The sequence below is a fragment of the Pimephales promelas genome, chromosome 8, assembly GCF_988280905.1.
Source record: "Pimephales promelas chromosome 8, fPimPro1.hap1.1, whole genome shotgun sequence".
NCBI lineage: Eukaryota > Metazoa > Chordata > Actinopteri > Cypriniformes > Leuciscidae > Pimephales > Pimephales promelas.
In genome coordinates, this window is record NC_142776.1 from 38,613,772 (window position 1) to 38,638,891 (window position 25,120).

Sequence of the window (25,120 nt, forward strand, 5' to 3'; positions counted from 1 at the left end):
GATTCAGCAGTCTGACACACAAGCGTTTTCTTTCTCAACTGTTTATGTTCACTTAAGAAAATACACACGATGATTATGAGGATACTCGTTAATTCAGGCATTTTCAAGCATGACACGACGCGAGAGAGTTTCGGTGTCCACATGCTCATAATTCATATAAATATTACCTACGATTGACACCGATAAATATATTTGCCAATACACATTTTTTTTTTACTCCCACTTTTTACTGGATGTCAATATGGAAACTTGATCTAACGAATGACATTTACACATTTTTGATCTTATATTTTTGAGGAACACTCTGTTTTTTCATATATATCTGCTCCATAAGTACGGAGGCGTATTGCATTCACTTGAAGAAAAAAAAAATCTACTCTGTTTTTCTGAATTAACGAGTTAATTTTTCATGAGAAAAAAAGTTTTTGCTCTGTTTTTCTGAATTAATGAGTTAATTTTTCATGAGAAAAAAAGTTTTTGCTCTGTTTTTCTGAATTAATGAGTTAATTTTTCATGAGAAAAAAAGTTTTTGCTCTGTTTTTCTGAATTAATGAGTTAATTTTTCATGAGAAAAAAAATTTGCTCTGTTTTTCTGAATTAATGAGTTAATTTTTCATGGAATTTTTTTTTTGCTCTGTTTTTCTGAATTAACAGAGCAAAAACTTTTTTTCTCACGAAAAATTAACTCATTAATTCAGAAAAACAGAGAAAAAAATATTTTCTCATGAAAAATTAACTCATTAATTCAGAAAAACAGAGCAATTTTTTTTTCTCATGAAAAATTAACTCGTTAATTCAGAAAAACAGAGCAAAAAAAATTTTCTCGTGAAAAATTAACTCATTAATTCAGAAAAACAGAGCAATTTTTTTTTCTCATGAAAAATTAACTCGTTAATTCAGAAAAACAGAGCAAAAAAAATTTTCTCGTGAAAAATTAACTCATTAATTCAGAAAAACAGAGAAAAAAAATTTTTCTCATGAAAAATTAACTCATTAATTCAGAAAAACAGAGCAATTTTTTTTTTCTCATGAAAAATTAACTCATTAATTCAGAAAAACAGAGTAGATTTTTTTTCTTCAAGTGAATGCAATACGCCTCCGTACATAAGGGAGTTTTCACAGCGTCAAATAACAAAAGAATCGTTTTCTTAGAGTCAAGAACATTTTAATAATCTAAAGAAGCTTTTGAACCTTTTGTGGAAAGTAAAGATTGTATGAATTTTTAAGAGTGTACATTCAGAAAACACTGACGTTCATGAATCATATTCTCTTTATTGAAATATTTTTAGAGGAAAGTTTTTAACATGCTCTACAAAAAAACAAACACACTGCACATTTCCTCTAGTCCATCATTTATGCACAGAATCTCTTTTAAAACAAACCGCATGAGATCTCGTGTAACTGAGACCGCTCAGAAAGCGGTCCACATATATCAATATTGTTATGCATTATTATATCTTTATGAATGCATTATTTTATCAACCTGTTCCTGGCTGCACGATGTACTGTACAAGAATCACAGAACCTTTAAAGTGTTGCCAGAAAATACATGTTTCTCATAACCTGACCCTTAGATCACGACGTGTTGACATGTCAAAGGTCAGACTCAAAGCAACCTGACCAGACACACACAGAGATGAATGTGCCCGTATTTGATCAGAGTTCACACTGACTGATGTGACTGTGTCTGATCACGTGTGTGTGTGTGTGTGTGTGTGTGTGTGTGTGCTCATGTTTTTGAGTGTGTGTGCATGTGTGTCAATGTGCTCATGTGTTTAAGTGTGTGTGTGTGTGTCTGGACGTGTTTGTGTTGTTTCTCACACATCTGAATTTTTAAAATGTAAAGATTATATTTTCTCAACTCCATTTATGAAGAATAAAATCCTGATTCTAGGAACAATCCGATCTCCTTAGAGTTGACTAGATATATTTATACATTTTTATTATCTGACTTTTACACTTAAATATTTAATGTCACAAACTGGTCATGTGACGCGTCTCTCTTATGGAAGCTTGTTTCTGCGATTAAAATTAAAATGGTCATTTTAACTTTTTATCTTACAATTCTGACCTTTCTTTTTAGAAATGTAAGATTTAAACTCAAAATTGTGAGAGAAAAAGTTGCCATTGCCCTTTTCATTTATTTTTAATTTTATACTCTCTTGAGTTTATTATAGCTAGAAGTAATTTAACTACTAAATCAAAACTAAAAGTTTATACATTGTTACTGAAACATAAATAATGCATAGAAATTGCAACCAAAACTCTTTTAAATATGAGTATAAAAATAGTTACAGCTACATAAAAATATCCCATCATAACCTCACGGTAATGTAGACGAGGACGAACGGCATCATACGGTCGGCTCGTGGGTCGTTCTCAGGAAACGCTGTTTTTCATTAGTATATCTGCTCATTTGCATTTTAATTCAGCATTTTCTCTTATATAGGGACATTGGCTCTTTAAGAAAATAATGATTAGAAATTATTATTGGTTAGAAAATGACTATTGATACTAATATATTTAATAGAAAGTGATAAATTAAAGTGTTCCTGAAAGTCTGCTGCTGTTTTCTGAGAATGACCCGTGAGAATGAAAGCTCTTCATCATGCAGCTCGACGTGTGTGTGTGCGTGTGTGTGTGTGTGTGATCACTGGAACTGCAGGCAACATGCATATATAAATATACAGAGAAGAGAATTGAGAAGTACAGGTCGCCTGGAGAGAAACAGAAACAAAACGGTAAATATTACTTATCATATTTAATATTGTTTTTTGCAATTGTTTATTTAAATATAGAAATGTAATATTATAATAAAATGTTATTGTTATGCATTTGTCATATTTATCAATATAACTTAAAGTTCAACAAAAAATATATATATGTGTTTAAAATGTAACATGTTATTTTATTAAATATATTCAATCTTTTATAATTACAATATTTAATAACATGTATTATAAATAAATATATATTATACATAAAATTGACGTATATATTTTAATAAATAATGTATTAAAATACTACAATATTTCTATAAATTTAATAACATATTTATAATATTATAAATAAATATATACTATTATAAATAAAATGTTTTATAAATAATGTATTAAAATACTAGAATATTTGTTAATATGGTAAGTAAATACATTAAATAAATAAAATATTTTATTATCTTATAATAGATTAAATTACAAAAGAATATTATTAAATATATGTAATGGATTATCCTTATATTATTTAATAACGTTATTTTATAAATGTATATAAAATATAATTTATTAAATTACAAAAAATATTAAATATGATTTGTAAAATGATAATATTTAATAAAATAATTATATTAATAATGTAATATATATTTAATTTATTATATATATATATCCATTACTGTGCATATATTTGCATTTAAAAAAATAATATCAACACCATGTTTTTATTTTTAACAGTGGAATTGAAAAAAAAAAGGTGATTCGCTCTTCAGTAGTTCTCGGTCAGGTTACCTGTGTGTGTGTGTGTTTAGCTGGCGATGGGCTTCTCTTGACGAATGCTTTCCTCTGATTGGTCAGCAGTGACAGACATAGAGCGAGCGCTGAAACACACACTAGAAAGCGTCATCATCAGAGGCTTCACGCCACCACAGCATGTCGATTATTACAGTTATGAACACGCTTACCTGTTATCATTCACATCTCGGCCATTTCCTGTCAAACAAGTGTGAATATGCATTAAAATATTGATAATAACTGCACAAAATAATGCATTAAAGATGCTCGGATCTGAGTTTATTTACATTAACTGCATTAAATATAAAATGCGTCCTTTTATATTCACATTATAGAGTTTGGGTGTTTCAGGTCCCATGCAGAAACTCTCGTAATCACTGGACTCTGAATAATCACATTTGGTTCAGCTCGTAAAAGTACAGCATCAGTTGTGTTGGCGTGAAATGTCTTTACCGTTCAGTGTGTGTGTGGAGTCCGTGTGTGTGTCGTCCGCTGACTGTGTTCTGTTCACATGAGGAACACACACACACACAGCTTTAGTAAAAACAGAGTTCAGTCGGGCATAAACCATAAACACAGTTTATTACTCACTTGTTGGTCAAACTGGACTCTGTTGATTTGGGTTTTTGACTGGCGCTGTTGAACATCGCATTGCTGAACGTGATTGGCTGATCTCTGCTGCGCGTGAGTGTGTGATTGGCGGGCGAGGAGGTGGGATAATGTCCTGGGCGAATCGGCTTGGCTGAGGACAAAAAATAAAACCATAAAATGTAATATTATATTTTTAAATGTATTTATAATAGCTACTAAAGAGATTTAATGTTTAATATTAATATTATTAATATTAAATATATTAATATTAATGTTTAATATGTATAATTATATAAATATGTATATATAAATATAAATTATAATGTATAATTATAATTTATAATATTTATATTATTTATATTAATATTAATTTTTAATGTTTAATATGTGAAGAGTTCAGATGCAAAAGCCTCTAAATGCCATTTGAAATTTTCTTCTTTAATGATGATTTTTATCAAAGTGTAATTTCACTTAAATAACAATTAATAGGTAATTATCATTGCAATTTAAGTAAAATTACTGAACTTAAATATACAAGCTTGATAAAAATGATCATTCTAGAAGAAAATTTCAAATGGCACTTAGAGGCTTTTGCATCTGAACTCTTCATGTTTAATAATATCTGTAGTAATTTAATAAGTTATACAGTTTTAAAATGTAGTAATATTATATTTATAATATAATAAATGTATTTATAATATTATAAATGTTCTTAAATATATTTAATGGATTATGTATCCTATTTTAAAATATTGTTAGTAATTTAATACATTATTTATAAAATTATAAAAATGTAATATTATACTTATAAATGAATATATTATAAATATGTTATTACATATATGTAATGTATTGCTTTTCATATTTAATAATTTTTTAGTAATTTAATGTATTATCTTCTAAATATTACATATATACAATTATACAAATACAAATATACAATTTAGAATAATTTATGTATTTATAATATAAATGTTATTAAATGTATTTAATGTGTTCCTTATCACATTTAATGATATTTTTAAATATTATTAAATTATTTTCTAGATCTATTAGAATATATCATATTTAAGTATAATATATTATATATATTTTGTATGTATTATATTTAATAATATTTTTTTTTGCAATTTAATAACGTATACAATCATAACATTTAATATTTAGAATCTTATTTATTTACAATAAAATGTTATTAAATATATTCAATGTATTACTTAATTTATTACATTTCAAAAATATTTTATTATTTTTAAAATGTTGTATAATATTATAATTTTGTTACTGAATATATTTTATACATTGCTTATATATTTTTTAATATTTATTTTTGTCTAATCCAGTAAATAAAATACTCCACAAATGTAAGTGTCGCCCCAGTGCATGATGGGAGTGGCGCTGACCGATGAGCGCAGCGTGAGTTCTCCTGAAGGGGTTTCTGAGCCTCATGACGTCTCGGATGCGCTCCACCTCCTGCTGGTACCGGCGCCGGTCCATCATCGCTCCTTCCTTCGCTTCGGTCAGAGCGTTCTCCAGCGCTCGAACACGCTCCGCCGTCGAGCGCAGACGCTTCTCCAGCTTCGGGAGCTCACAGCGCAGATCTGCGTTATCCCCGACCAGCTGTGTGTGTGTGTGTGTGTGACACAGAGAGAGAGAATACACTCCGTCATCTTGGATGCCCTTGAGGTAAGCTATTCTTTTATATTCTTTGTTTGCATGTAAATGGATGTAGGCCTATAGAGCCTATGGGTCACGTCAATAAAAATAAAATAAATAATTAGTAAAAAAATAAATAAAAAATAAATTTCTGGCTCATATTCGTTAGCGACCTGTTTGTGAACTTTCGTAAGCTGATCCAGGTTGTTCTCAAGAAAGGAGATCTTCTGTTTCTGTGTTGAACATCCGCAGCTTTCATCCGAATCCAACTCAGAGCTCTGAAACACACACACAGATTCATATAGACCAACTCAGAGCTCTGAATATATATTAATATAATAATAATATTCATATAGAAACGAATGTCCCATGAGCTTTGAAGAAACGCACCCGCTTCACTCGAGCCGTGAGATCTTGAACGAACAGCTTCCTCAGATTGTGGAGAGTCTGCAGTTCACGAGCCTTTCAACACAAACATCATATATCATAATCATAATAATCTACTCCAGTATCAAACCCTTGTGAAAAAGAAGTGCACTTCAAATCATAAAAGTACTCGACCAGTCAAAATCTTTGGATCGGTAAGATTATTTATTATTTAATGTTTTTAAAAGAAGTCTCTTCTGCTCACCAAGGCTGTGTTTATTTGTTAAAAATACTGAAATATTATTCTAATGTAAATCAGCTGTTTTCTATGTGAATATACAGTAAAGTGTAATTTATTCCTGTGATTTTCAGCATCATTACTCCAGTCTTCAATGTCAGAGATCACTCTAATATGAGGATCTGATGATCAACAAACATTTATGATTATCATTAATTATGTTTTAACAAGTTAATCAACTTGAGATTTACCTTAAGATCTACATTCTGTGTGCAAAAACAAGAAAAATAACGACTTTATTCAACTATTCATCTTCATCTGGGTTGTTCGTCAGAACGTAGGCTCACTATTGGCCGGCATCACACACATGACCAGCGTCAGCCAATAGTGAGGCTACGTTCTGATGTACAACACAGAAGAGTGTGAATAGTTGATTAAAGTTGTTGTTTGCGCACAGAAAGTGTTCTCGTCGCTTGATAATCTTAAGGTTGAGCCGCTGTCGTCACTCGGACTATTTTAACGATGTCTTTAATAACTTTCTGGGCCGGCAAGTTTCAATAACACAGAAGCCTATGGAGGAGTGATCCATAGGTTTAATCATAAATATCTTCATTTGTGTTCCGAAGATGAACGAAAGTCTTACGGGATTGAACAACATGAGGGTGAGTCATCATTACTGACAGAGTTTTCATTTTTAGGTGACCTATCCCTTTAAACTATATATTTCCATTTTATTGTAAATAACTTGCAATAAGTGTTCGAGAAACTTCGGTTCAGTGTCGATACTCACAACCGTCTCCTCCAAACCCTTCATGTCCTGCTTGGTTTGCTCCTGTCGTTCATGAAGATATCTGCAGATAGAGCAGTGTGTGAGACGTGATGTCATTCTCTCGGAAGTGTGTGTGTGTGTGTGTGTGAGACTCACCTGAGCTCCTCCAGCTGTCTGGATTTCTCTCGCTCTCGGTTCTTTAAAACGCTGAACTCGACACTCATCTGATCCAGACGCAGATTCAGCCTCTGATTATCACTGAAAACACACACACACACACACACACAACGGATTATTGAGAGGGTTTCTACAGACAGTCAAACACATTTCCTTTAAGAGTGTATTGAGTTTTTGAAGCAACACTTTCTTTGGGAAAAGTAAATATTTTTTGGGGGGAAAAATAAATATATGAGGTGACATTAAAATATTAAATATGCACATGTGAAATGTTCATTTTAAAAATACAAAATTAAAAATCCCAGTATAAAGAAATACAGTTTTAAAGTTTCATTTGCTAACAACATAAATTAACATGAACTATCAATGAAATATATTTCTAATGCATTTATTAATCTATATAAATGATATTTTCAGAATTTACTAATACTTCATTAATATCAAAATTTGTATCTGTTCATATCAATTAAAGGATTACCTTATTAAAACATTATTAATATATATTTAATGCATTACTTATCATATTTATTTAAAAATATTGTTATAAAATTATATATATTAATTATAAAATTATAAATATGTAATATTACATTTGTATGTATATTTATAAATATATTATACATTTTATTAAAGCTATTTAATGTAATACTGAAAAAATATTTTAGTAATTTAATACATTTAAATTTTATGATATAATATATTAATTTATAATATTATCAATAGGTTATTACATATATTTTATAAATTACTAATCATATTTGATAATATTTTTAAGAATTTTATTTAATAATTTATACAATCATAACATTTAATTTAATATTTATTTTTGTGATAAAATACGTTGTTAAATATATTCAATGTTTTACTTTTCACATTTAGCAATTTAGTAAATGATTAAAATATTTAATTTACATATTTATTACTTTATTATTATTAATATTAATTTATTAATATTATCAATAGGTTATTACCTATATTTTATAAATTACTAATCATATTTGATAATATTTGTAAGAATTGTATTTAATAATTTATACAATCATAACATTTAATATTATATTTATTTTTGTGATAAAATATGTAGTTAAATATATTCAATGTTTTACTTTTCACATTTAGCAATTTAGTAAATGATTAAAATATTTAATTTACATATTATTAAACATATTTAATTATAATAGTAATTTTTATACATGCTTTCATATTTAAATCTTAATATTTATTATTTTATTTCATGGTTTGTGGATTTATCAATACATCACGGTAACATTATATATCATGACATTTATCAAAATTGTATTATACATTTTAAAGTGATAATGCATATTTTTGGCAAATACAACGAATAAAATGTAATCAAATATAAATGTCAGACTAATGTTAACAGATTAAGAAACACTATTGTAAAAATAATGTTTTCTCTATAAATATATAAGTGATAGAGATGTTGATTGTTAGCGAGTGTTTCTGACTCTTTGAGCTCGTCGATGATCTTCTGTTTGTGGTTGATGTCGTCGCGCAGGCGTCCGAGCGTCTTTTGTTTCGGCTCACGCTGAACCTCTGCTTTCTGAGAATAACACACACAGATATATAACGCCATATTAATAAACATCCCCGCTGTATGAACTTTCTAGCAATAAATCAAGCGCTGACAAACAAGAACTACCTTCCCGTTTCCAGACTCGTCGTTGTCCAGCGGATTCTCCTGACCGCCGTCTGCAAACACAGTTAAAACGAAACATTACATTTTATATAAAAATACTTATAAATAAAAGTGTCTTTATCTACCACTGTTATTTAAATATTAATTTTATAACTCTTCAAAATGACAATAAAATCTGTGTGTGTGTGTTCTGTGATATTCTGAGTGTGTGTGTGTGTGTGTGTGTGTGTGTGTGTACCTGCGGTCCGTAGTTTAGCGAGCTCTTCGCTCAGAGAGTCGTAGTTTTCTTCTACTTGTCTTTTCTTGAGTTCCACATTCTGCATGTATTCAGTCAGAGAGCGGATCTTCGCTTCATGCTGGAACACACACACACACACACACTAGCAGTCGAACGATGTTTGCATGTGTACTTCTGAGTGAGTGTGTGTGTTCTGTGATATGAACAGTTGGCAGGAGCACAGCTCTCTCTCGGTCTCTCTGTGTGTGTGTGTGTGTGTGCGTGCGCAGTGGCGGATTTAGCAAATTAGGGTCCCAAGGCGAAGGTAATATGGGGTTCCCCCATCCGATCTTAAAAAAAAAAGTTAAAAAGTAAAAAAAAAAAGGAAAAATAAACCATTAAATGGCACTCTCTGGAGAGTTTTGTGCAAAGAAATATAGAAAACATTAGGTCTAACAAGTCTTATATTTCTGTATTTCGCACAGATCAAAACACAAATATGCTGACTGAATAGATTGCTAGTTGAGAAACACTGCTTTAATTATTGTATTTATGATGACTTTGTGAAAGGTTAACTAATCCAGCTGGCCGGTAAGTAATTTGGCAAATTTCATTAGTAAAGATCTGTATATTATGCTCTAGTTTGTGATAGCGTTATACATTTCTTCCAGATAATCACGAAGATCATTGCGTTTGTCTTACCGAATGTGGTAACTTTATGCAATTACAGTTTGTCCATAATAAGCTTTTTTTATATTAACGCCGACAGTAAAATGTTGCCAGATATTGCTACGAAAAACAAAACAAATTAATAATAATAATCCGAAATAAGTCCAAAGCTTGCGTTTTGAAAATAAGATTAATATATCACTAAGCCTAACATATAACTTTCCACTTTATAACTTCCTAAAGTGTCGCATTAAACCAGAAAAACAGGTCCAGAAGATAACGGCACCTTTCCATTAGGTGGATCTGGCAACACGGAGACTGTACCCGCGCCCTCATATGAGGTGGTTTAAACGGCTGATTAATCATTTAGAGAGCTTGACATTTTATTTTTGAATGTAAAGAAAATGACAGAGGTCCGGCTACAGCCATGGACTTTATTGTTAGCATTGTTGTCATTGTCAGCGGGCATCACAAAAAAGTTTGTTGCCTTCTGCAATTTTGCTGAAAACGCTTTGCTTTCCTCCCGCGTCTTGCTTTTTCAGCACCGATTGGCTTCGCACGCAGAAAGTCAAATGAGATAATGGAATAGTCCAATGCAGTGAGGTGAGGGGGGGGGGCCTTCTGTCTGCGACACTAATGATTTAATGCGTTTTTTAGAAATATATAATTTGCGAAAAGGAAAAAAAACAAACGACTAAAGCATAATTGAATGAGATATTTCGGGGGAAGCTCGGGGCCCAAGGCAGTTGCCGACCTTTGCCTAATGGTTAAGTCCGCGTCCGCCCCTGTGTGTGTGTGTGTTCTGACCTGTGAGATGAGCAGTTGGCAGGAGCACAGCTCTCTCTCGGTCTCCTCCATCTTGCGGTGACAGTCGGACTGTAAGTTCTCCAGGTTTCGGCAGCGTTTCACCACAGACTTCAGCTCAGACTTCACTTTACTCACAAACACTCGAACCACGGCGTATTCCTCCTCCAACACACACGACACGTCACACGGCTGAGGACACACACAACCCACCTTCACCTCATACGCCTCAATTTAATCCTTTTCTTACTTGTCTTTTAGTTGTTTTTATTATCTTTATATATGTATTTTTACTTTTTTTATATATATAAAAAGTTTTTTTTAATTCCTAACGTTTTATTTAAATTTTTACTGGTCATTTTTGTGTTTTTATTATCTTTATATACACTACCAGTCAAACGTTTTTGATGGGTATATATTTTTTTTTAAAGAAGTCTCACCAAGACTGGTAAAAATAAAAAATTGTACTATTTTTAATATATAAACAGTAATATACTTTACAAAAGATTCTTTTTAAAATAAGTGCTGTTCTTTTCAACTTTCTATTCATCAAAGTATCCTGACTGTTTTCAACACTGATAATAATCATAAATGTTTGTTGATCATCAGATCCTCATATCAGAGTGATTTCTGAAGGGTCATGTGACACTGAAGACTGGAGTAATGATGCTGAAAATCACAGGAATAAATTACACTTTACTGTATATTCACATAAAAAACAGATGATTTACATTAGAATAATATTTCACAATTTTTTCTGTATTCTTGATCAAATAAATACAGCCTTGGTGAGCAGAAGAGAACACATAAAAAATCTTACTGATCAAAAACTTTTCACTGGTGGTGTATGTATTTTTATAAAATATAATATTATATTTGTATAAAATATATAATGTTTTTTTTTTCATCTATTATCCTGTAAGTTCTACGTTTAATACATTTGCAGTAAAGTCTTTTTTCTTTTGCCCAACTTTGGTAATGCAAATATAAAGTTTTGTCATGCCAATAAAAGAAACCAATTTAAATGAGTTAGAAAAAGCAAGTTGGAGTTTCAGCCATGAAGTGTGTTTTAAAGGTGCAGTGTGTAATATTTAGGAGAATTGCAATATCATATCCATAACTCTGTGTTCAGGGGTCTGCGTTATGTGTTGATTAGCTTAGAATAAGGCGTTTGTCTCTACACACAACGCGGGTCCACTCACATCACGTTTCTACGGTGGCCCGGAGAGGACAAACGCGTTTCGTCACGGTGTTGTTCTTCATGCTAAGAAGTGAAACTAAAGTCGGCGAAAGTTACAGTAATATTCGCAATAAAATACTGTTTTACAGAATTTTCTAAGTAAACATAATTTCTTAATGTATATTTGTAAAGAATCCTGATTGTTTGACATCACTTCCTGATGGCCACCGTAACTTCTGTTGGGTGCAATTCACCACCTCACCACTAGAGGCTGCTCGAAACCACACACTGCACCTTTAACTGTGAAGACCTCATGCGTTGGGTTCACACACTCGCTCACCAGTCTGAGGTCACTGTCTCCCAGTATGAAGCTGAAGTCGTTGAGATCCTTCATGAGGGTGTTCATCACCTCAGTGATGCGTTTCCTGTGCTGGGCGTTCACTTCCTGTAGCCGGGAAAACTCCGCCTCCAAACACACGAGATCCGACTGAGAGGAAGACAGAGAATTACATCCGGAATTGTTTTTTTTAAATGTAAAAATGTAAAGTTTTCTGTGATGGGTAGGTTTAGTGTGTGTGTGTGATGGGTGGGTTTAGGAGTCTGGTTAGTGTGTGTGTGTTTCACAGATTCACGTTTTTTGAGTTTACACAGAGATGATAATGTTTTTCAAACTTGTACCTTGTTTCAAAGTGTGTGTTCTCATTCACCAAACGCTGTAATCGTGCAAATAAGCGTCCAGAACACATTAAAGTTTCTGTTTTTAGTTAAACAGTGTCGAGTTAGCGGCCCCTGAGTTAATAACTAATGATCTTTATCTGGATTATAACTTTATTCTAGAGCTGCTGTAAAGCCTAAACAACCTCTGTTACTTTAATTTCCTATTATCAGTGCTCTATAAATGAAGGTGCCTCGACACGACTATAGTTATTGTTCTAACTGTGAACGGGCCTCAAGAGATTGGTTTTAAGAGATTGTGTTTGCAGTGTTTGTCGTACGGTTTTGTGCGACAGCTCCTCGGTCAGTCGTCGGTTCTGAGCGCTCGTGTCTTGGTTCTCTTGACTCTTCATGTCGTAGCTCAGAGCCAGTTCCTCCAGCGCCTGCAGAACCTCCTTCACCTCGGCCTTCGCACTCTCACTCTCAGCCTGCAGTCGAGTCAGCTCACACTGCACACGCTCACAGTCCCCGCGCGACGAGGCCAGCAGCTGCACACACACACACACACACACACACAGACACAGCAAGAACAGAGAGTTTTTTCTGCTGACCTATTTTACACAAGACTGAAATCATCCTCAATGCTGTTTTATCTTCATCTTCCAGCTTTATGCGGTGGGCATTTTGGGAATATCCCAGCTCGGCTAACAGGGAATGTTCTAAGAGCGTTGGATAACATTCTGCCAAAATGCATTTATGTAAATGTTCTGGCAAGGTTCTTCCAGTAACAGTAATAGAACGCTCGTTCTGCTCTTACTTTTGAATGTTCTCTGAACGTTACTTTTGAATGTTCTCTGAACGTTACTTTTGAATGTTCTCTGATCGTTACTTTTGAATGTTCTCTGAACGTTACTTTTGAATGTTCTCTGATCGTTACTTTAGAATGTTCTCTGAACGTTACTTTTGAATGTTTTCTGATTGTTCCTTTTGAATGTTCTCTGAACGTTACTTTTGAATGTTCTCTGATCGCTACTTTTGAATGTTCTCTGATCGTTACTTTTGAATGTTCTCTGATCGTTACTTTTGAATGTTCTCTGATCGTTACTTTTGAATGTTCTCTGAACGTTACTTTTGAATGTTCTCTGATCGTTACTTTTGATTGTTCTCTGATCGTTACTTTTGAATGTTCTCTGATCGTTACTTTTGAATGTTCTCTGAACGTTACTTTTGAATGTTCTCTGATCGTTACTTTTGAATGTTCTCTGATCGTTACTTTTGAATGTTCTCTGAACGTTACTTTTGAATGTTCTCTGATCGTTACTTTTGATTGTTCTCTGATCGTTACTTTTGAATGTTCTCTGATCGTTACTTTTGAATGTTCTCTGAACGTTACTTTTGAATGTTCTCTGAACGTTACTTTTGAATGTTCTCTGATCGTTACTTTTGAATGTTCTCTGAACGTTACTTTTGAATGTTCTCTGATCGTTACTTTAGAATGTTCTCTGATCGTTACTTTTGAATGTTCTCTGAACGTTACTTTTGAATGTTCTCTGAACGTTACTTTTGAATGTTCTCTGATCGTTACTTTTGAATGTTCTCTGAACGTTACTTTTGATTGTTCTCTGATCGTTACTTTTGAATGTTCTCTGAACGTTACTTTTGAATGTTCTCTGAACGTTACTTTTGAATGTTCTCTGATCGTTACTTTTGAATGTTCTCTGAACGTTACTTTTGAATGTTCTCTGATCGTTACTTTAGAATGTTCTCTGAACGTTACTTTTGAATGTTTTCTGATTGTTCCTTTTGAATGTTCTCTGAACGTTACTTTTGAATGTTCTCTGATCGTTACTTGTGAATGTTCTCTGAACGTTACTTTTGAATGTTCTCTGATCGTTACTTTAGAATGTTCTCTGATTGTTACTTTTGAATGTTCTCTGATCGTTTCTTTAGAATGTTCTCTGATCGTTACTTTTGAATGTTCTCTGATCGTTACTTTTGAATGTTCTCTGATCGTTACTTTTGAATGTTCTCTGATCGTTACTTTTGAATGTTCTCTGAACGTTACTTTTGAATGTTCTCTGATCGTTACTTTTGATTGTTCTCTGATCGTTACTTTTGAATGTTCTCTGAACGTTACTTTTGAATGTTCTCTGAACGTTACTTTTGAATGTTCTCTGAACGTTACTTTTGAATGTTTTCTGATCGTTACTTTTGAATGTTCTCTGAACGTTACTTTTGAATGTTCTCTGATCGTTACTTTTGAATGTTCTCTGATCGTTACTTTTGAATGTTCTCTGAACGTTACTTTTGAATGTTCTCTGATCGTTACTTTTGATTGTTCTCTGATCGTTACTTTTGAATGTTCTCTGAACGTTACTTTTGAATGTTCTCTGAACGTTACTTTTGAATGTTCTCTGAACGTTACTTTTGAATGTTTTCTGATCGTTACTTTTGAATGTTCTCTGATCGTTACTTTTGAATGTTCTCTGATCGTTACTTTTGAATGTTCTCTGAACGTTACTTTTGAATGTTCTCTGATCGTTACTTTTGATTGTTCTCTGATCGTTACTTTTGAATGTTCTCTGAACGTTACTTTTGAATGTTCTCTGAACGTTACTTTTGAATGTTCTCTGAACGTTACTTTTGAATGTTCTCTGATCGTTACTTTTGAATGTTCTCTGAACGTTACTTTTGAATGTTCTCTGATCGTTACTTTAGAATGTTCTCTGAACGTTACTTTTGAATGTTTTCTGATTGTTCCTTTTGAATGTTCTCTGAACGTTACTTTTGAATGTTCTCTGATCGTTACTTGTGAATGTTCTCTGAACGTTACTTTTGAATGTTCTCTGATCGTTACTTTAGAATGTTCTCTGATTGTTACTTTTGAATGTTCTCTGATCGTTTCTTTAGAATGTTCTCTGATCGTTACTTTTGAATGTTCTCTGATCGTTACTTTTGAATGTTCTCTGATCGTTACTTTTGAATGTTCTCTGATCGTTACTTTTGAATGTTCTCTGAACGTTACTTTTGAATGTTCTCTGATCGTTACTTTTGATTGTTCTCTGATCGTTACTTTTGAATGTTCTCTGAACGTTACTTTTGAATGTTCTCTGAACGTTACTTTTGAATGTTCTCTGAACGTTACTTTTGAATGTTTTCTGATCGTTACTTTTGAATGTTCTCTGAACGTTACTTTTGAATGTTCTCTGAACGTTACTTTTGAATGTTCTCTGAACGTTACTTTTGAATGTTCTCTGAACGTTACTTTTGAATGTTCTCTGATCGTTACTTTAGAATGTTCTCTGAACGTTACTTTTGAATGTTTTCTGATTGTTCCTTTTGAATGTTCTCTGAACGTTACTTTTGAATGTTCTCTGATCGTTACTTGTGAATGTTCTCTGAACGTTACTTTTGAATGTTCTCTGATCGTTACTTTAGAATGTTCTCTGATTGTTACTTTTGAATGTTCTCTGATCGTTTCTTTAGAATGTTCTCTGATCGTTACTTTTGAATGTTCTCTGATCGTTACTTTTGAATGTTCTCTGATCGTTACTTTTGAATGTTCTCTGATCGTTACTTTTGAATGTTCTCTGAACGTTACTTTTGAATGTTCTCTGATCGTTACTTTTGATTGTTCTCTGATCGTTACTTTTGAATGTTCTCTGAACGTTACTTTTGAATGTTCTCTGAACGTTACTTTTGAATGTTCTCTGAACGTTACTTTTGAATGTTTTCTGATCGTTACTTTTGAATGTTCTCTGATCGTTACTTTTGAATGTTCTCTGAACGTTACTTTTGAATGTTCTCTGATCGTTACTTTTGAATGTTCTTTGATCATCACTTTTGAATGTCATGTTGAACCATCGAATGTTTGAACCATCGAAATAAAGTTAACCACAGTATGCCGTATATTAAGTCAAGAATGCAGTATAGTATCCAGTGAATGTTTTTTTTTGCCATATAACATATAATATAAAATAGCTATTTGGAATTCAGTAAATGTCTTTAACCTCTTCTTGATCCAGCATTTGCTCCTTCAGTTTTTCCACCAGCTGACACTGTAAATTAATCTCATCATCCTGTCAGAGAGAGAAAAAATCAATCAGAAAGCCGATTTTTCCATGCATTGACTACAGGCTGTGTGAGTTTGTGTGTTTTTTGTTTGTGTATCTGTGTGTCTGTGGGTGTATTTTTGTTTATCGGAGTTTGTGTGTCTGTGAGTGTTTGTGAGTTTGTGTGTGTCTGTGTTATGTTTGTGTCTGTGAGTGTGTGTGTGTGTTGTGCTCACACCTTGTCGTCCAGTTGTTTGTAGAGTTTGCGTATCTCCTCCTCATATTTGGGCTTGTGTTCCTCTGGGGTTAACACACACACACTGATGCTCTGGTTGTCTTCACTGACATCAGACTCCTCAGCCATGAGATCCAGCGCTGACACACACTCCCCTGACGCACAACCATTATTTAAAAATATTTAATTTATTTAAAATTACGTTTGTTACAAAATGTACTATAATAAACTGGCAACTTTTTAAAGGCTAATATATATATTTAGTCACACCAGTATTGTAATTATATCAATATTATCAAATAAATAGTTTTACAATGATTTTATCAAACCCCATGCATTACAATGATAAATATGTCTGATGAATCTACCGCCATGTCACCAGTGTAAATCAATAACCGTCTTAAAGAGAAATCAGGTGTGTGTGTGTTCTCACCGTCACGCCCGCGGTTAAGCTCCGCCTCCAGTCTCTGGATGTTCTCCTTCAGGTTCTTGTTCTTCTCCTTCTCTTTCTCATATTTCCTCTTCCACTGTTCTGCGGTCAGCTCCAGGTTCACCGACGCCGTGTTCCTGATGGTCTTTGCGCTGAGAGAGATGGAGTGAGTATAATTTTTTTTCTACCCAACCTTTTGGATCAATTTTTTGGGGTTATTTTTTCAGTATTTAGGTAGTTTTTGTGTAACCCAGCTCCTGGGTCAGATATAACAACCCAGGGCTTGAGTTATTTTTCGCAGGCTTTCTGTGACGTCTTGAGGAGAGAGCACTGCAGCTCCGTCAAATTGGTATTTTTTGTATCTACAAACTCATTATTGTTCTGTATATATCGCTTAATTTTATCTACAGCAACATACAGGGGCATCAACCCATCGTCGATTCGAGTCAAACCGAAGTTAAACCGAAAAAGTTAATTTATGTATGAAGTAAAATAATAAAAAAAGCTAGAACTTTAGTAAAAATTAATCAACCCAATATGCTGGGTCAAATCAACCCATTATGCTGTGTTAAATAACCCAATTTGCTGGGTAAAATTAACCCAACATGTGTTCTGCCCTAATATTAACCCAAACAACCCAAATTGTGTTGTTTTTAGAGTGTGTGTTACCGTTGTCCGAACATCAGGGTGGATTTGGTCTCGGCGTCGTTGAAGGCTGAAGGTGAGCAGCAGATGAACATGGTGGTCCTGCAGTTTCCGCCCAGAGAATCCTGAAGGATCCGCGTCATCTTACTGTCCCGGTACGGCACATGAGTCTTCTGCACCGACAGAGAGAGTTTAAATGGGTTAAAGGTGAGATATGATGCCTCTTTTAGGCTCTTTACACAAGATGTAATATAAATCTGTGGTGTGTCTGTGAAATTTCAGCTTAAAAGTGCATCTGTCCATCATAACAGTGCATCTAGCGAACAAAAAAGTGCATCTATCATCATAAAAGTGCATCTGTCCATCATAAAAGTCCATCTATCATCATAAAAGTTCATCTATCATCATAAAAGTGCATCTGTCCATCATAAAAGTGCATCTATCCATCATAAAAGTGCATCTGTCCATGATATAATGCATATTTTAAGGCTATCTGTTCCTCTGAAGGTATTGGTGTAATATGCAGATGATGTGTGACTCACAGTGCCTTCGGCCAGAGCCGAGATGACGTTTCCCAGCGCCGACAGAGACTTGTTGATGTTCTTGGCTTCATCCAGGACCGATCCCTCCGCTCCCGTCTTACTCACCTGGACAAATAACGCGAGACTTCAAATGTTTGGGGTCAGTATGATAACTGTTTCCAACACTGATAATAATCATAACTGTGTCTTGATCATCAGATCCTCATATTAGAGTGATTTCTGAAGGATCATGTGACACTGAAGACTGGAGTAATGATGCTGAAAATCACAGGAATAAATTAAACTTTACTATATATTCACATAGAAAACAACTATTGTAATATTTTTTTTTAAACTTTTACTGTATTTTTGAGAAATAGAATAAAAGAGACTTATTTTGAAACTGTTGTGTATATATATATATATATATATATATATATATAAAATTCAAGAGAATTTGAATAAGGGAAGGGTATAATATACTAAAACATGACTTTTCAAAGTTGTAATTAAGTATGATTTACAAAATTTTTTTTTGCAGTTTTTCTACTTCAAAATCTCATGTTTAATTCAGTGTGTTACTTATCGTTTCTTTGTTATTAATTGTGAAATTTAATAGGAATTTTCTAAGTCTAATGGAAATTGAATATAACAACTTGTGTTAATAGTGTTAATAAAAAAAAGTGTATTGCACTTTTTTATTGCAGTGTTTTCAGATGTTTCTCCTAAAGTTCTCAGGAGGAACGAAGACTCGCTAGTTGTCCAGTAAAAGCTCAGATTAGTCAAAGTTGTAAAAAAATCAAAGATTACTGGAGTATGATTTACAAGAAAAAATCATTTCAGTTTTTCTACTTCAAAATCTCATGTTTAATTCAGTGTGTTACTTATCGTTTCCTTGTTATTAATTGTGAAATTTAATAGGAATTTTCTTAGTCTAATGGAAATTGATTATGACAACTTGTGTTAATAATGTTAAACAAGTGCAAGTATAAACTGTGTATTGCACTTTTTTATTGCAGTGTTTTCAGATGTTTTTCCTATTAGGCCAAACGTTGAGATCTTCTCTGAAACTTAACGCCATCTTTTTCTCCATTTGACCTCACTCTAGGAGGACGGTTTGAGACATTAATGAGATATATTTCCTGTCATGAGGCTGAAGGACATCATGTTTCCATCACCTTCTCGCTGCCGGCCAGGTCCACCAGGTAGAGTTTCCCACAGAGCTTCTGCTCCGTCTCCACGTGCTCCTGCTTGATGCTGATGAGGAAGATGCTGTGACTCCTGGAACTGTGTTCATTCATATCTGACACACAACATCACACCAGTCACGCACAGCACGTCTTCAATGCTTACACCTGGACACTTCATGTGTTTTCCGTGATGGGATAGCTAGCGATCGAGAAGAGACCAGGTTTCCAAACACATTCGACGGATTTCAATCCGATAGCTCACACACTTCAGGAGGAGATCTGAGACGATTTCCAGACGAAACTGACATGTGTAAATACTAGGGCTGGGTATTGAGACAAATTTCACAATTCGATTCGATTTCGATTACGATTCAATTCGATTCAATATCGATTATTTTGGATATCAGTTACAACAAATGGCAATTTTTCTCAAGGGAATCAAATCTCTTAACTAATGCTGTAAACTATGGTCTATGTCTAGTTGTAGCCAATAGGCTTCATTAGCCTAATATGAAGGTAATAATTAACTGTTTTGTAGCTATACAAACACTTAAATTACACTTTTTTTTATTTTTATAAGAAGAAGATTATATGAAATATAAACATTTAAATGGTGGCTGTCATAAAAACTTGCCAGATTTATTCAAATATGCATTAAATATTGAAGAACACTAACGAGTGTGGACTAATGAGTTTATGTGGAGTTTTCTGAGGTAAATATGACGATACATGCATTGATTACAAGCTGTTTAACTGACGTCTTTCCACGGTTGAAACGCTGATTGAGCGAATCAATGTGACATGATACGGATTTGGATAAGTTGTACTCTATCTTTAACACACTTTCAGATGCTCATTCATGTTTATTTTGCGCTGTGACTGGTATTATTAAGCCGGAAGAGAGATCAGCGCTGCTGCTTCTCTTGAGCCACAGCGCCAGAGCGATCTCACGCCACAGCGCCAAAACGGCAAAACGCAATTTATGTTTTTGAATTTCTAAAGAAAATGGACGTAATTTGAAAATTGAGACTTTGTTTCATATCAATAGTAACAAAGGACAAAGATTATTGCGATTTGTTGGATGCGCGCAGCCGCGATACAATGCTCCGTTCATTCAAATGAAACAGGATGACTAATCGATTCTTGAGATTTAAGAATCGATATCGGTTTGTAAAAATGAGAATCGATTAATATCGAGAAATCGAAATTTATTACCCAACCCTAGTAAATACATCTGGTCGTTGAAACAACATACGTTAATTTTACTCCAAAAAATGCTGAAAAATGAGAGAGTTTAAGTAAGTGAAAGTAAGTCGCAGACACTAACACACAATTATTCATGATTAAAAGTAAAGAAACGCAAAGATTTTACCAGGCTTGTTGCCGCTCTCTCTTATTGCGGTCTTTGATTTTAACTGTTGCTTTCGGTGATGAGATCTCTGTTAAATCTGCATAGAGCGCGGAAACTGAAGATCGGATTTGTATCCGTTTTACGAAAACACATTCATGTGACCAGGTGTAAATGGGATCCCAGATAGCAGACTGACATTGAATCAACGTGGAAATATGACATCGAAACAACGTTGATCTGACATTGTTTTGCTCATCGAATTAACGTTGAACCAACGTCAGATGCGTCATTCTTTCAAAACTAACGGAAAATCAACTTGAAATCAACGCGTTGTTTCAACGTTATGAAAGCAAACCAATTTTCGATTTCATTTAGCTTTGAAGAATGCCGCGTCTGACGTTGGTTCAACGTTAATTCGATGAGCAAATCAACGTTGTTTCAATGTCATGAGAGACGTCGTTTCCACGTTGATTCAATGTCAGTTTGCTATCTGGGATCGTTTTGATAAATAAAAGATCTGAGAAAACACATGAAGTGGCCAGGTGTAAACAGCCCCAGTACAAGTGAAACTAACAAAAATTAGAATATTGTGCATTTATTTCTGTAATTCAACTTAAAAGGTGAAACTAATATATTATATAGACTCATTACATGCAAAGTGAGATATTTCAAGCCTTTATTTGTTATAATTTTGATGATTATGGATTACAGATATAAAAAAACCCCAAATTCAAAATTAGAATATTGTGAAAAGGTTTTCATATCTGTAATCCATAATCATCAAAATTACAACTGAGATACTGACTTGTGACAGCGACGTGACGGTTGGCTTTTCCCTCGTCAATAACATCCATCACTTCATCAGGGCTGGAAACAAAACGTTCAGTACAACCCTGTACACACACACACACACACACAGTTATTGGCACGTCTTAATCGAACAATACTAGATTTTATGATATATGATACATGGTATGAATTGATTTGACATGATGATACAATACATGATAAAATATTATGATACAATACACTACTTTATATTTTACGTGATATGATGCGATATGATAAAAATATATGAATATACTATAAAATATAAATGATTATGATTATATCATATCAATGTGAAATATCATATGAAGGGAAATATCTATCCTACTCTACACTGTAAAAAAACATTATTAAAACATTATTAGAGCATGACGATAAAATACTATTTATTATATTTAATTCAATGCGTTACTTGCCGTTTCTTGTAGTTGTCTGTGAAATTTAACTGTAGTTTCTGAGTGAAAATAGTCTCTACATCAATTTTATTTTGTGTATTGATTCTATGTTTGCAGTTTTGAGAGTTTTCTTGTGTAATGATCTCATTAATTGAGAAGATGAAGGAGGGTTTGATTGCTCTCACCTTCACATAGGGAACTCGGTTCTTGTCTTCATGCACAGACAGGTTTGTCTTACTCACTATGAGAGAGAGAGAGAGGAGGATGAGGGAGGACGAACAAACGGGCGAGTAAATGATGACAGAATGTGTTCATTTGTAGCTGAATTATTCCTTTAATGAACACATGATGCACTTCATCCACAGAACGGCCTGGAGTTTATGCTGACCGTAACAAGCCTTCGAGACACGAGACTCTACTCGGACTAACACACACACACACACACACACACGAGCAGTGGCGCAAAAAGTGGGTATGCGCTATATGCGGCGCATAGGGGCGCAGCACAATGGGGGGCGCCAAAGCGATGGTAAAAAAAAAAAAAATTATATATAGGCTATATTGTATTTCTATATGTAGCTGCCGTTGTCCGTTTCTAAATCATTTCTGCATTCCTTCAATGTTATATAAAATTTTAGAGGACTAACAGCCAGGCTAGAGTAGGCGCCCTCATGGAGAAGGGGGGCGGGTAATATCGCGAGCGGGCGGGGGCGCCGAGAGCTCTGAGCGAGCAGGTACGAGTAGTTAGTTGTCGTCGAAAAAGATGGATAAAACAAAATGCTGTGGGGCTAAAAATAGAAAAAGAAAGAGAGAAAAGGAGATGGCATGTCAATTGATGCAACAGCAGCTAAATAACTGCATGCATTGCTGAAAGCCAACAGGTAGGATTTAAAATGTGACATCCAGGCATAGGCTATCTATATCTCGGTGGCCATCAGGACTACCGGGAGATTCCCGCTGGGCCGACGTGCTTTTCCTTTTTTAATTTATTTGTCTTAACGGCCCACAAAACTCATACATCGGCGGCCCATTTGTTTGTTTGTTGTTTGTTTTTGTTTTGTTTTTTGCTTAATTGGCGGCGCTGTGCTGGTGTAATGCATTGGTCAAAAAAGTCAGCTTTAGTTTTTTTTTCTGACACACTGGCCCATGAAATATGTCATTATGCGCAAGTATCTTTCAAGTATAGAAATTAGTGCAAAACTAATTATGAAAGTTTCCTTTATTTTTCTGTGCATTTGTTTTACAATAGCCTTAATGGCAATTACTATCATGGGATTCATATTATAACTATTATTATGTAGTAGTGTAATGTAGACAGACACTAACTAAAAGAGGTTCAAATTTTTCTCTGTTTAATTTGCACCCTGAAAATGGGTTGGAGCTTTTAATTTTGAACTCTCAAAGTGCACCAGACTGCTGAATTTAACATTACAGAACACAAAATTTTCTTACGGGGGAGCATGCCCCCGAACCCCCCTAGAGAAACAGAGGTCCACCTACAGTTTTACCTAAAATCCTGTGAGAAACACTGCTATTGCTGTTACAATGGAGCTTAGTTTTCTTAGGGGGGGGGGTTCATCAAGGTGGAGTAGCTATAGTTTAATTGTGTTAATAAACGACAATTTTGCACTTATTTTTTTCTGTTAGCTCTCATTTCTTCCTACTCAGTTATTACATAGCACACTTACATTACATTTATTTAATTTTTTTTTTTTTTTTGGGGGCGCTAAAATTGTTGCTGCATACCCCTTTGAAACTGGGTAGTTGCGCCCCTGCACACGAGAGAGAAACGTCATTCAAGTCGAGGCAGATTTAAAACCACATATGTGAACGTCAGTTTCCTTTTAATCAAATATACATAAAGCGAGACTGACGTCATCTCACTTCGTTTTTCATCTTTTCAGCGCCCGTCCATCTCTATCTGTTTCATTACTCATATCTCTCTCGCTCTCTCTCTCACTCACTCATACACACACACACACACTCTCTCTCTCTCTCTCTCACACATTCACTCTCACACTCTCTCTCGCTCTCTCTTTCTCTCGCTCACTCGTTCTCACATACACACACTCTCTCTCTCTTTCTCTCTCTCACACACTCAATTCAATTCAATTCAATTCAATTCAGAAAGCTTTATTGGCATGACAAAAAATACATTTTGTATTGCCAAAGCATCAAAACAACATAGAAAATGATTTGGAACATTTAGTACAAAAAATATTAAAACTGATATCATAAAACAATAATAATAAAACGAACAGATTAATAAATAAAATAAAATGGATTTAGAAGTCATTTATATATATATATATATATATATATATATATATAAAAAATAAAAATAAAAAAAACTCTCTCACACTCTCTCTCACACATACACACTCACTCTCTCTCTCACATACAGACTCACTCTCTCTCTCTCTCTCTCTCTCACACACGCATACACACTCTCACACTCTCTCTCTCCCACACACACACACACACTCTCTCTCACACACACACATACACACTCTCACACTCTCTCTCTCTCTCTCACACATACACACTAACACTCTCTCACTTGCTCTCTCTCTCTCTCTCTCTCTCTCTCTGTCCGCAGGTATTTTCCCAGAATGCTCAGTGACTCAGCGTGTCAGACACAGATGAGCAGTTGTTGTTCGTCAGCCTGATGATGTCCTCATTCAGCAGATGTGAACACAGACGCTCTTATCTGAGGCTCAAACGCACACATCTGTGTGTCGCTGGTGTTCGACTGTTCAGGATTGATCGTTTTACGGGTTTTCAGCTAAATATACTAGCGTCCGTGAGATTTCGTAATGTGTTTGAAAGAGTCTCCTCTGCTCACCAAGGCTGCTTGATCAAAAACATAGTAAAAATTGTGAAATATTATTAGAATTTAAATTAGTTGTTCTCTATGTGAATATACAGTCAAGTGTAATTTATTCCTGTGATTTTCAGCACCATTACTCCAGTCTTCAGT

The 25,120-nt window shown here is 34.0% G+C and overlaps 1 protein-coding gene and 1 long non-coding RNA gene across 3 annotated transcripts in view; one reads left to right on the top strand and one right to left on the bottom strand.

The window, feature by feature from the left end:
- Positions 1-1,252: 1,252 nt before the first annotated feature.
- kif5ab (kinesin family member 5A, b) overlaps positions 1,253-25,120 on the bottom strand; it is a 29,260-nt gene continuing 5,392 nt past the window's right edge. Inside the window, exons 6-29 of one of the 2 annotated variants that reach the window (XM_039654121.2) lie at positions 22,326-22,381; positions 21,723-21,810; positions 19,555-19,679; positions 18,398-18,502; positions 17,880-18,028; positions 17,214-17,362; positions 16,784-16,935; positions 16,504-16,572; positions 12,835-13,041; positions 12,180-12,326; positions 10,663-10,851; positions 9,208-9,325; positions 8,973-9,022; positions 8,779-8,873; positions 7,286-7,387; positions 7,151-7,211; positions 6,147-6,218; positions 5,930-6,034; positions 5,504-5,720; positions 4,101-4,251; positions 3,963-4,012; positions 3,680-3,707; positions 3,507-3,595; positions 1,253-2,717 (exon numbers count right to left, since the gene is read on the bottom strand). In XM_039654121.2, coding sequence (XP_039510055.2) covers positions 3,523-3,595; positions 3,680-3,707; positions 3,963-4,012; positions 4,101-4,251; positions 5,504-5,720; positions 5,930-6,034; positions 6,147-6,218; positions 7,151-7,211; positions 7,286-7,387; positions 8,779-8,873; positions 8,973-9,022; positions 9,208-9,325; positions 10,663-10,851; positions 12,180-12,326; positions 12,835-13,041; positions 16,504-16,572; positions 16,784-16,935; positions 17,214-17,362; positions 17,880-18,028; positions 18,398-18,502; positions 19,555-19,679; positions 21,723-21,810; positions 22,326-22,381 — 2,558 coding nt within the window. In that variant the 3' untranslated portion in view covers positions 1,253-2,717; positions 3,507-3,522. Of the gene's footprint in view, positions 2,718-3,506; positions 3,608-3,679; positions 3,708-3,962; positions 4,013-4,100; positions 4,252-5,503; positions 5,721-5,929; positions 6,035-6,146; positions 6,219-7,150; positions 7,212-7,285; positions 7,388-8,778; positions 8,874-8,972; positions 9,023-9,207; positions 9,326-10,662; positions 10,852-12,179; positions 12,327-12,834; positions 13,042-16,503; positions 16,573-16,783; positions 16,936-17,213; positions 17,363-17,879; positions 18,029-18,397; positions 18,503-19,554; positions 19,680-21,722; positions 21,811-22,325; positions 22,382-25,120 lie in introns of both variants that reach the window. The other variant, XM_089134533.1, reaches the window with a different exon arrangement.
- Positions 17,980-19,573, top strand: LOC120464577 (uncharacterized). Its single transcript, XR_016169580.1, has 3 exons — positions 17,980-18,062; positions 18,363-18,536; positions 19,485-19,573. It is a non-coding gene; the product is annotated as an uncharacterized LOC120464577 (long non-coding RNA).